The sequence below is a fragment of the Echinococcus granulosus genome (assembly GCF_000524195.1).
Source record: "Echinococcus granulosus chromosome Unknown EG_S00056, whole genome shotgun sequence".
NCBI lineage: Eukaryota > Metazoa > Platyhelminthes > Cestoda > Cyclophyllidea > Taeniidae > Echinococcus > Echinococcus granulosus.
This window is the reverse complement of record NW_020170436.1, coordinates 284,246-295,359: the sequence shown is the minus strand read 5'-3', so window position 1 is coordinate 295,359 and position 11,114 is coordinate 284,246. Positions and strand designations below refer to the sequence as shown.

The 11,114-nt window shown below is 46.9% G+C and overlaps 1 protein-coding gene across 1 annotated transcript; it reads right to left on the bottom strand. All coding sequences in view use genetic code 11, as the record gives it.

Annotated features, from left to right (window-relative positions):
• EGR_06403 (Calcium-activated potassium channel slowpoke) lies at nucleotides 1-7,605 on the bottom strand (the record flags this gene model as incomplete). The annotated part of the gene is made up of 4 exons (XM_024495652.1): nucleotides 1-479; nucleotides 3,496-3,981; nucleotides 7,164-7,536; nucleotides 7,579-7,605. 4 exons carry the CDS (start codon nucleotides 7,603-7,605, stop codon nucleotides 1-3), a joined length of 1,365 nt encoding a protein of 454 aa, XP_024349928.1.
• Between the last annotated feature and the right edge of the window lie 3,509 nt (nucleotides 7,606-11,114).

Genomic DNA, 11,114 nt, shown 5'->3' with positions numbered 1-11,114 from the left:
TCAAAACCCCACCTCTAGGTACTTCACTCGGGAGAAGTGTCGCCTCAGCAGACTCTGCAGCCGTAGATCCGGTTTTGATCGGTTCATAAAGACCACCTCCACATCGGTCCTACGTCTATCCGGGTGGAGAAAGTCGTCTAAGAAGTGTTTCACCGACTCTGTGGTCACATCACCACAGACCACAACATGTCGACGTCCCGGTCTGGAGGCGTAGGCACCGGAATACTTACTGGAGGCGAGGAACATCTCAACGATCTCAGGGATGCAAGAGGCGAAAGCAGCGAGAGCACACAGAATGAAGAAGCTGGTGAAGATACGACCCAACGCCGTTTGGGGCGTGATGTCACCGTAACCGACAGTTGACATGGTAACAATGGCAAAGTAGAGGCACTGGCCGTAGGTCAGACGAACTGAATTGTCGTAGGGTGGTGAGGTGAAGAAATCGCCAGTATTTTCCAACAGGAATATCATCCCAGCTCCTATAGAGTACCAAAGGGAATCAATATTGCAGACTTTCCCCCCGTATTTAAATGGTGCTAAGGGTTACTCCTACTTTTTGTGAAGGCCCAAAAAGTGTCATAATTTCAAGGTCATATGGTGCTGGTGTTTAATGACAACAGCGCATTGAAATGGTGCCAAAGCAGTGAATCATAGACACTCATCCGTCTCTCGGACCTTCGTGCTTTACGGTAAAAATAGGCTTCTGTGCATTCCTCTACCCGAATTTACATCTTCAAAAACAACACGGAGGGACGAGGGGATTATTTTAGGGGCAGTAGGAAGCAAAGTCGTTCTGACTGAACAAAAAAGCCGCTTTTCCTTAGGTATTTTTTTCAGACCTAAAGGCCACAGATGTAAGACATTTGCCGTGGATGATTGTTATGATTCCACAGCCAAATCACCAATCTATCACGTTCGCTGCCAACACCACAGTTATGCGACACATTTTTCTGCCGAGATGTGGCCATTGGTTGCGCCAAATGCATCCACCGCCAACTAAACGACGATGTTTTCACCCCCTCCTCCCTGTTTCCCAAATAACGTATTCCCTGTTAAAATGACTTTTTCACCCCCTAAATCAAAACATTCTGCAGGTATTTACAATTTGTCGAGTACGCAAGACCTGAGGTCCCCCTGCACTTCACTACCCCGAAGACACATGCACACACTTTATTCTTGATTGTGGAGAAGAGATCCCCTTCCCTGAGTTTGAAAACCCCTGTCACCTTGGATCTTCTAAATAGAGATGCTCCTAAATGACAGCAAGAATGATCCCCTTTCCCTCCTCCCAAGTATTTTACACCACAAACTGCCTGAATATGGAATGATCCTAGCCAGGCAATAAGTCAATTTCTTTCGTTCTGGTCCAATGTTCACATCCGCGAGACAAGACACCTGAGTTGCGATGGTGGATCATCCTCAGAGATATTTTGGCTGCGAGGGTGGTAGTGGAATCTCCTCAGACTGTGGGTTAGACTTGACGCCAAGATCGAAAACGGCATTTCGACTGATTCCGTTTCGCGACACACCATGGAACTAGAAGTTAACCATGGTATTCTACTGATGGATATATGGCTGGACATCTTCCAGACACCGCAGCCACAAGTGAACTTTGCTTCACAGAAGACTATGGAGGAAAAAAATCCAGCCTGGACCGTCTTGCGAAGGTGCAGAGTGGAATCGTTGGAAGGGGTGGGAATACTGAGGATGTCAACAGCTTCAGAAAATGTTCCTGTCTAGGGATTTTGGAGCTTTCCACCCTCATGGCTAATTCCTAAACATTCCAGAGTGTCATGATCTCATCCAGTAGTTGCTACGAGGTCAAGGTCAATAGAATGCTATAAACAAGCAACTTTGAACACATTTTGTCCTCATTGCTCTTCACTACCGCTTCAGATATCACGCAGTACCGCCTCGCCTGCTCGCACCTCTCAGTAGATAAAGGCAGCTGTATCGTGATCTTTGGCTACTGATTACCCTGGCTTGGAGATCGACGAAATCCAGGCTACTCAGCCTCAGAAACCGCTATCTCGTCTCACTTTAACATCCCCTCCCAATGCATCGAAGTTCAACACTCAAGTTCTTGATTCAAGGTGGCTTATAAAAGGTCTGCTAACTAATTTCCACATTTTACTTGCCAAAACTATCGCGCTCATATTTTTTGTCAAAATCAAATTCTCGAAAAGGCGCCACGCCTGGGCCCAACTAAAGCAACCATTCGTCAATGTCTTCCGCCTCCTACATTTGGAGAGGGTAAAAAACGGGGCGAAAGGAGCGCTTGCGAATTTGTTTTGTCCGCTTTGCCGTCTTGCCATTTGAGCCGATCTGGGAGGCCTCCTCCCCCCTTTATCTCTTTTGTAGACATTTCCGTCATGCATTGGCCTGTCGCGATAATCTCCGCAGTTCTGCAGCACTCTCCCTGGGTCCAAGTGGACGATAGAATTACGCCATAAATCTTCTGGAGGTTAACCTTTACCGTGAAGTTTTTTACTTCTCTGTCATTTGGAAGATTTTAAGACTGATGGGTTATAACTCAATTATGACTCGTCAGTCGACGAGTCAAAATCCAAAACTTTTTACGACAGATGGAGTCTTGTAGGTGGTCAGGTGTTATCGACTAAGTGGCGGCCTGGCATTGGACTGGAGCCTCTTCGATGCGTGTGCAGTCGGGAGACCTTTTAGTTCCCAACGCCTGGTCAGTTCTCAGATCGGATGGTTTTATCGACCGATGAGTGTGTACGAGCCGGCGGATGGCACGTGGCGACTGCCAAAGTCTGAGTCGTCCCACTTATGCCTGCCTATAGTGAACAATTGACCTTGACCTTCTAGCCATGATCAGCCAATCAGGAGGGACTATGAGGAAGCGCGACTCTTTGGAATGTTCAGGAAGTATACATGAAAAGGAGAAACTTCCAGAAGATTAGACAGGAACATGTTCCTGGAGTCAGATCTGTTAAGCCATCGCCGAGTTAAAAAAGCCTCTTTCTTTTCTACGCTGCCTTACAATTACCCCTTCATTTACCCTTCTCTCCGTTGGCTTTGCTTCACCCGAAGGCTGCTGAAGGGAACCAAGGCGCCATCATAGAGGTCATACACCTGCATGGTACGCAATGAAGTGGAGCCTTAAATTTATGTGTGACACAGCTTCTGCGTCGTCGATATCGGAGCTCTGCCAGTACAACTAGTCTCCCATCTTTTCTATACGCTTGTGCAAGGCGTATTCAAATCAAAACTGGGAGTTCGTTCCGGCCTACACTCGTCACTTTAAAGCTACTCCTCAGGTGAATGCAACGGCAGCGGCAGCAAGGTGCTGCATCAACAAACAGACAGGCCTACAAGTACTTGGAATCCTTGCTTTTGTTTTGATGATTTCCAAAAAGTTTCCGGTGCAAATCCTACAAATCCTGCAGGAATAACCCAAACCCTATAGGCTTAAAGAGGGGCGACTGATAAGCGGTCGGTGAGGGTAGAGTAAGACAACAAATGGGAGCTCACCAGCCAACCAAATCGCGAAGAAGAAGGAGGTGAGCTGGCAGAAACGCAATGCCGAGGCCGACTTGATGATATTCAAATTATGCAGCACCTCGGCCAAATTAAATAGCCGAAAGATGCGCATAAAACGCAGTCCCATCCACGATCTCTGTAGCGCAAACGCCAGGAGGCATGGTGGAACAGTACAGTAGTCCAGCAGGGAGAAGGGATCGACCCAAAACACCAGCTTATTGTCGGCTGCTGCCCATCGAATAATGAAATGGAGGAGGAAGAAGAGGTTGAAGAGGAAGTCGAGGAGACGATGAGTTCGACCCTTATGGCCACACTTCTCAATCTCATTGGGCCATTGGCTCGCCTCCGAGACGTAGATACCGAAGGAGGCAAGGGAGAGAAACATAGAGAGAGCAATGAAAGTACGACCGGTAAAGTACTGGTAGCTCAGAAGACGGATTGCTGATGCTCGGAGACAGTCACAAACAGTGGAGTAGCCTGTGAAGGTAAAGAAATGCTCGTTAAAATATTGAAGCTAATATGCGAGGTGAGTTCAAGTCAAATTGGGACTTCGATAAAATAAGATGTTGCCGTGACGATGTCGCTTGCAATCAGCCTCGATGGCTACTTCAAGAAACCTCAACGTGTGGAGCACACTCTTCTTTGAGGTGTGACTGATAAATACCCCCTCTCTCTCTCTCTGGAAGCAACCCCACATGAAGGTCTCCAAATGTTCACAATTAAACACGAAGGCGTCATCGGAGGTAGAATGCTCTGAGGTGGTTCAACCGTGCTGCTCGATCCTTCGGTGTCAGGTAAGGAGGTGAAGCTTCTACCCTTTAAATTTTATTCTCTCCTTTTCTTCCCCAAAGTTGGGAGTCCTTGTTTGGCTTGAACGAGCTTCGTAAATTACTTTTATGGAGAAAGCCCCACTTATCATCCAAACATTCTAAGTAGTCCATTGACAAAATAACGTTCCACTGTAAGTCCGTGTTTATTATCCCAAAAGTTGAAAAGTTGTGGTGGCAGCTGCTCGCCTTTTTAATATTTCAAAGTCATTGCAAAGGTTTGGTTTTCTTACCTCAGAGTAAACTTTCTCATGAGAGGAGGATTTTCGCTGGGAGAGGGTTTTGGAAAGTATGATTTTTGACTTCAAGTTAAACCGCAGTTCTTCGGACCTCCGTTCCAACAATGCAGAAGTTTCTCCTAGAGTCTGCAGAATGTGCAGCAACAGGGCACACCCCAGGAACATGGAAGTGGCATGTTTAGAAGATCCCTCTACTCCTGATGCTAAACAATTACGTGGCAACAGAGCCATGCCACTTTGAGAGGGAGAGCCGTGGAGGCTTAGCAAATGACCTCACATACCATTGCCCAACAGATGATGATATGCGTCAAAGAAGCATTGTGCACTTTGAATCGTTCTCTGAGTGACTAACCAGTGATAGGAAGTGGTTTTTTGCATTCCAACGTTCGTCAGACAAAAGAACATAGCATTAGTCACCCCTAAACGATCCACTAACTTCTGTGGTACCACCTCATAACCAGAAAGTTATTATCCCCTTCGAGTGTAGGCACGTGCGGGAGCATGTAGGCGGGTGGAATGCAGACACAATTGCCCACCCATAAATAATGCACAACCTGGAGGCCAGCCCACGGTTACGGCTTAAATGTCCCTCGCCGTGGTTACAACGCGAGGCGGGGGGAGAGAGGGAGGAGCAGACAGTCTCAGCATTAGACGATCACGTGGGAAGGGGACAGGTGGTCGGGTGATGAAACCCTGAGATGGGGGCATAAATGTTGCTTAGTTACTTGGACTGTTCGATAAGTTGTGTGAACATTTCACCCTTTGTGAGTGCATATTCACCCTCTTGATGGCATGGCGTCTATTTGGCACAATTTTACCTGGTCCTGCCTAACCACTCCTGCGATGGTCTATCCAGACTGACAGCGCCATCACCTCTTCATAGAGGAACCTGGCACTGTCAAAAAAGTGGGTGAGTCGGACCACCTCGCTCCTGGCGTAACTCCAAGGCAGTGGCGATAACAGGGCTTCTCGGTTAAAAATATCACTCTTTTACTACTCCAAATCAGAATTCAAAATTAATAGGCACCATAATTGAAATTTTTTACTTTTTTCGCAAAAAAATAACTGATTTTCACTGTCCTCTTTTTACCACAGCAAAGTTGAGGGCAATTTGCTCACTTCTCAATTAAGCCACCTCACCCAGAAGGCGGTTAATTTAAACAAATTCGCTCAAACACTGCAAAATTCATTGGATTGCTCAAATTTTAAGCTATCTACTTCTGTAGCATGGAACAATGATTATTAAATCCTTTTTATTATTTAATAAAAATTGAATGACCCACCTCCTTTACCACCTTCCTGACGCAAGCCCCCAAATAACTGAGTATGAAAGAGCGGGGCGATGCGCATTCGAGAGAAGAAAGTGACATGTAAAACACGCTGTTGTCAAGTCCATTCATCCTCGTTGTAAGGGCGTCGCTGCTGCGGTATCCAGGCCCTCTTGGAGAGAACAAATGGTTGGAACCGCCTACAAAGGTGACGACTAGTCATGTCGTCGCCTCTGCCACTTCTCCTGACGTCACGGCGAAGGCGCCATCAAACCTCAGTTGTCTCAAAATCTGATGCTACCTTAGTTGGCTTTGGTAGGATTTAGCACGACCTGTTTACAGCTGGTCTATCAAAGGCTATGTGGACACTTTTTCACGTCCCCCTCCATGCTGATTAAGTAACCACCGCTTGTGTCAATCCCGCAATCCTTCCGTAGAAGTGCCTTTGCGGAATGGTGCAGCCAAGCCACCAGGTCTTTGTAGTGCTGGCACCCTCCAGCTGTCAGGTAAGCATGGAAACTGGTATGTAAAAACTGTATCAGCGAGAAAGGAGGGAAGCGGAAAGGAAAAAGGGAATGCAATTTTCCCCTCCTTGAAATCCCTCCAGTCGATCTCTCATTCCCGACGCGGGCTTGTTTAGTTTTTTTGTCGGTGACCGATCCGCAGCATCCACTCCGTGGACCTAAGTAATTGCTTACCGTTCTTCTTGTTTTACTGAACTCCTTTCAATGCCAAACCGCTTAAATTTCCTTTACGAGCTGTGCTTTGGCTTGACAGTTGAGAAGTTATTTGACAATATTCTACACGTCAAACTTAATTGACTGTCTTTACCATTTAAAAAAAGTTTGGTTGTTTATCTAGCTTGTTTAAAATTCACCTTTTTAGGTAACAAGCATTTGTATTGGACCAGCTGCGAGACCACCTTTCCAGAGAGCAGCTCAAAAGCACCGCAAAAACGGCAGCCTCGCCACATTTTGGACTACTCGCTCGTGAAAACACAGTCTGGGCATTAAATCACGTCTTTCAATCTGTGGCACTACTAGAAGCGTTTAAGCATAACTGGAACTTCCGATTTCGCAGGCATAAAATGGGCTTGTGTAATGATGTCGTACTTCGTGCCGCAGTACGTGACCAATGGTGGACGGACAAAGTCGCTTGTCAAGGAAGGCGTAAAGTTTGCGGGCACTAGATTTGCCAAGGTACGCGGAACCTTTCAATTACGAGGCATTTAAATGTGTTAGTTCCCAACCTACATCTTCAGTACGTGAATGACATGCCGTGCGACTCCAAAAGAAGCAAATTTTCCTGTAGGAACACACACTCACCCTGCATAAATCGAACTGTGATCGTGCGATCCCGGTTACTGCACCGGTTGCTCCGTCGATCCCATTGGTCTAGCCCCGAGAGTTGCGAGGTGTTCGCTGGCACGTCGAGGAAGATGCTCGATCCAACACCACTGCCGCCTTTGGCGCCGGCATGCCAACCACAGTGGGCGAACCGAGCAATGCGTCGACGCTTTGAGAACCAGGCGATACTGCGCACAAGCACCCGATACGCCAGGATCCACAACAGACCGCCAAAGAAGGTAGCCACTATGGAGGCCACGTAGTAGGGCCAGTAGTGCTCACCCATACAGGTGCGGGCCAAAGCTCGATAGTCTGCAGTGGTCAAGCTGCCATTCATTGTGGTGACTTGTTTCTACAATGGAAAGAGAGAGATTCAACGCATTCCAGCCGTTACCTCCGATTGTCTGACCCCGCGCAACATCACGAACACATATGCGTTGCCAGGTCATGGTAACGGACTGCGAAAAATCGTTTAGTAAACGGGTGGTTGGGGCGCCTTCTTATTAGAAAATGACCTCGTTTTGGAGGAGGGGGGGGACAGGTTAATGTAAATGTCACTGGGGGACAGAAGGGAACATCCGATTTGAGGTGGGATCTACCCTCCCCCCCCCCCCCAAATTCAGTGCAGAGTCGTGGGGGTTGAAGGGGGTAAGAGATTGCCAAGGTAGCAGTGATGGAAGTCATTTTCTTTGTGGGAAACTTCTTTACACTTCTGCCTAAAAAGTAGGACGTCATTAACAGTGATGAGCTACAAATAACCCGTTTGCTGACATTTATGGGAAAGGGAGCTAGAAAAATTGACTTGGATTCCTCTGGAGGTTAACAACGGACGTTCTTTGAATCTCCATTAAATTTTAACTATTTCTTTTAAAAATTTTTTAAAAAATAATCAGTTTTGTTGATTTACAAGAAGAAATTGTATCGAAGCTTGGTGGAGTCGATAAAAAAGGGGAGAAAGCCTTCCCTGCAGTAGTTGTTGCCAGGTTGTACCGATGTGATGTTGGCAGTCACTGGTGAAGGGGAAAAGCTTGCTCTGAGGCTTAAAGTTGGTGTCAGGGAGGGGCGACCCTAACTACTCAGGGAAGGGAGGATGGGAGCGTGAAGAAAGCCCCCAGCCTCTATAACAAGGTGTCTGAGAGAAACAATGCAGGTGCGATGCGCTGGTGAGAAAAACTGGCCTCAAAGCGTATTAAAACATGGGTCAGCTTTGCAATGACATCACAAAGGTGCCATAAAGGCAGGTTGAGGCTATCCCTCCCCCACCCTCTTCCCTACTCTGTACGGACATCGGTCCCCTCCACATGTGACATGCAGGCCATCTTAAAAAAAAACAAACCCGACTTCTTTAGCCAATGAGAAACAGTAGGTCGACATAGAGAAGCCTTTTTACTGTCGACGACTTAACCACCTATTCGTCTCTCCCACCCCCCACGTGAGGAGAGCAGTGGGTCATTTCCCGCAGTGTCGAGCCCTCAATCCGTCCCCCCTCAACTTCACCAGCATGGCAAAAGCCCTTCAAAAGGAATTCCTTCAATCCTCGTCTCTTCGACCAATAGGCGCATTACGTGGGGCAAAAAGAAAAGGGAGAAAAAAAGTCCCAAATACCTCCTGTGTGCACTTTTAAGGTGAAAATTTAACGAATGTTAAAGGTCACTTTGATAATTCGCCTTTTGCAGGACTATTCCCTAATTACTGCCAGAGGCTTGTTTTTCTCCCACCTCGTCGTTATAACCGCCTGGCACGACGAGGTTGCCCGCTTCCTCGCCGTCGTCACCGCCGCGTGGTGGAGGCGGGAAGTTGGCTGCCCACTTAAGTGCTCCCTACTCATCCCCCAAGCCGTGCCTTTGCGTCACAGAAGTCGTCCTTTAAGCCCCGAATCGCAATCAACAGTTGGTGGAGAGGGCGAGTTGTCGCGCCATGGGAACCCCACTGTTGATGTAACAATTAAGTGGAGCTCAAGACCAAGATGAGGCATGATGCTAGCCTGCAATATCAACAATTTTATGGGCTGCTTGGTCCCTTTGATCCGCTTCCCTTTTCCCTTCTGATTAAGAAAGAAGTGAATGGAAGGAAAAAGGGAAAAAGAGAAATTAAGAATTATTTTTCATTAATTATTTCCACATATCTATTTGGTCTTCTCTGCAGGCATATGACAATAACACTACTGTCAGTGGCCTTACATTGGCAGTGGCTTCGGGGCTTAGAGAACCTCATCTGAAATGACACTAATACCTAATTCCTTCCCCTACCCTCTTCTCCTCTTCCTCACCTCCCCCTTCGATGGACCATTGACGTTATCCAGCACCTTTGGCTAGTTGGTCATGTGTCAGGTCTGTTGGAATGAGGATTGGTGCGCCAGGCTGTAGGCCCCTCCAGATTATTTTATTGCCCCTAACCCACCCTCCTCCACTCCTAGAACTGTTGCGTCGCCCTCCCCAAGTTTGTAAGCGCTAGAACAATGCGTCTTGGTTACTAAATAAGCGGAAACCGGGGTTCGGAAAAGGAAAGATGTTAAAAGGTGATGCACTTATGACCACATGGGTGGGGAGGAGAAATGTCCCAGACCAAATCACTTTCCACACCATGTGTGGTGCGTGGATCCAACCGAAAGCACTTCGTGATCCACAAACTTGGGTATGGTCGAACCAATCAGGAGTTGAGGCGAATGCGAACAGTAGATCCATGACTGTCATTTTTTTTCTCCCTTCCTTTCAAGGAAAGTTCCCTCCTTAAGATGGAGATAGAAGAGGGGGAACAGCACCCAGTCCCCCAGAAAACCTCCTCAATCGAAAAGGAGATGCTTGAATCCCACCAAAGGGTACTCGCGAAATTTAGCATGGCCACTAACCGCCTAAGCTCTTCTAATACTTCTGACCTCCTTTGCTCCGACGACTCCTCCACGCGCTTGAGAGGCTATTCAAACAAAAGAATGACGATTCATAAAAATAGGTATTTTGGCATTTAATGGGAGCGTTAACTAATTTTTTGAGAAGCGGTGCCACCACAAATGTTTTAACGGTGCCTTTTTTCAACAAGGATATCCTTTTCTCCCACCCTTTCCCCTTCCCTGCTCCAGGCTAATCCTGTCACTCAACACTCACAGGGACACCATTGCTTGTTTGATGCAAAAAGACCTGATTAATGTCACCAACTTCGAAAGGCTAGAATGAGTTTTCAGGTGTGCAACAAAAAGGTGCAAGAAGTTGTCACAAATAACCAAAAATTTTGTTGGACTTTAGAAATGTGTTTTCTTTCACTATACTACTGAATTCTACCTTCAGTAGATTGAACACTTTTTTATTAAGAGAATGTAAGAATTAACGGGGGGCTCTGGACTTTAAAACTTTGGGAGTTTGATTCTTTAAAAGGGCAAAAAAAATTCCTCTTTTGCTTTGAATCCTTAACGAAGAAGAAAATAGGCTGTCCTCGTTCCCATTCAAGCAACGTGAGTGACAATAGCATTCATGTCAATGGTATGTGACATTGGTAGTGATGTGTGAAGGCAGGGATTCGCCTCGGAGCACATTCAAAATGTTTCACAGACTGGGAAAACTTTTTAACCAAAAGATGCCCAATTAGATGGATTTTCAGGGGATCAGCTCTGTGGTGTATCGACGCTCCCGTTTGTGCTGCGCACTCGGTGCACCGGGTTACAGGTTTCTAGGGCCAAATTCTCCCACCCGAGTGTAGGTGCTACCTAACACCTACCAGCCTTACGTTCTCCCGTCGTTAAACAATGCACTGGGGTTGCTAAAATGGGCAGAAGTTCTTCAATGGCCGCATAAGTCATCATTTAAAAAAAAGCTGGGTTCTTTGTTCCTCCTTGCCTTACGCCGTTAATGTTTGCCAAATAGTTGGATGTTAGAACAATGAAACAGTTGGTCTGTGGTGGTGGTGGTGGTGGTGGTGGTGGTGGTGGTGGTGGTGGTG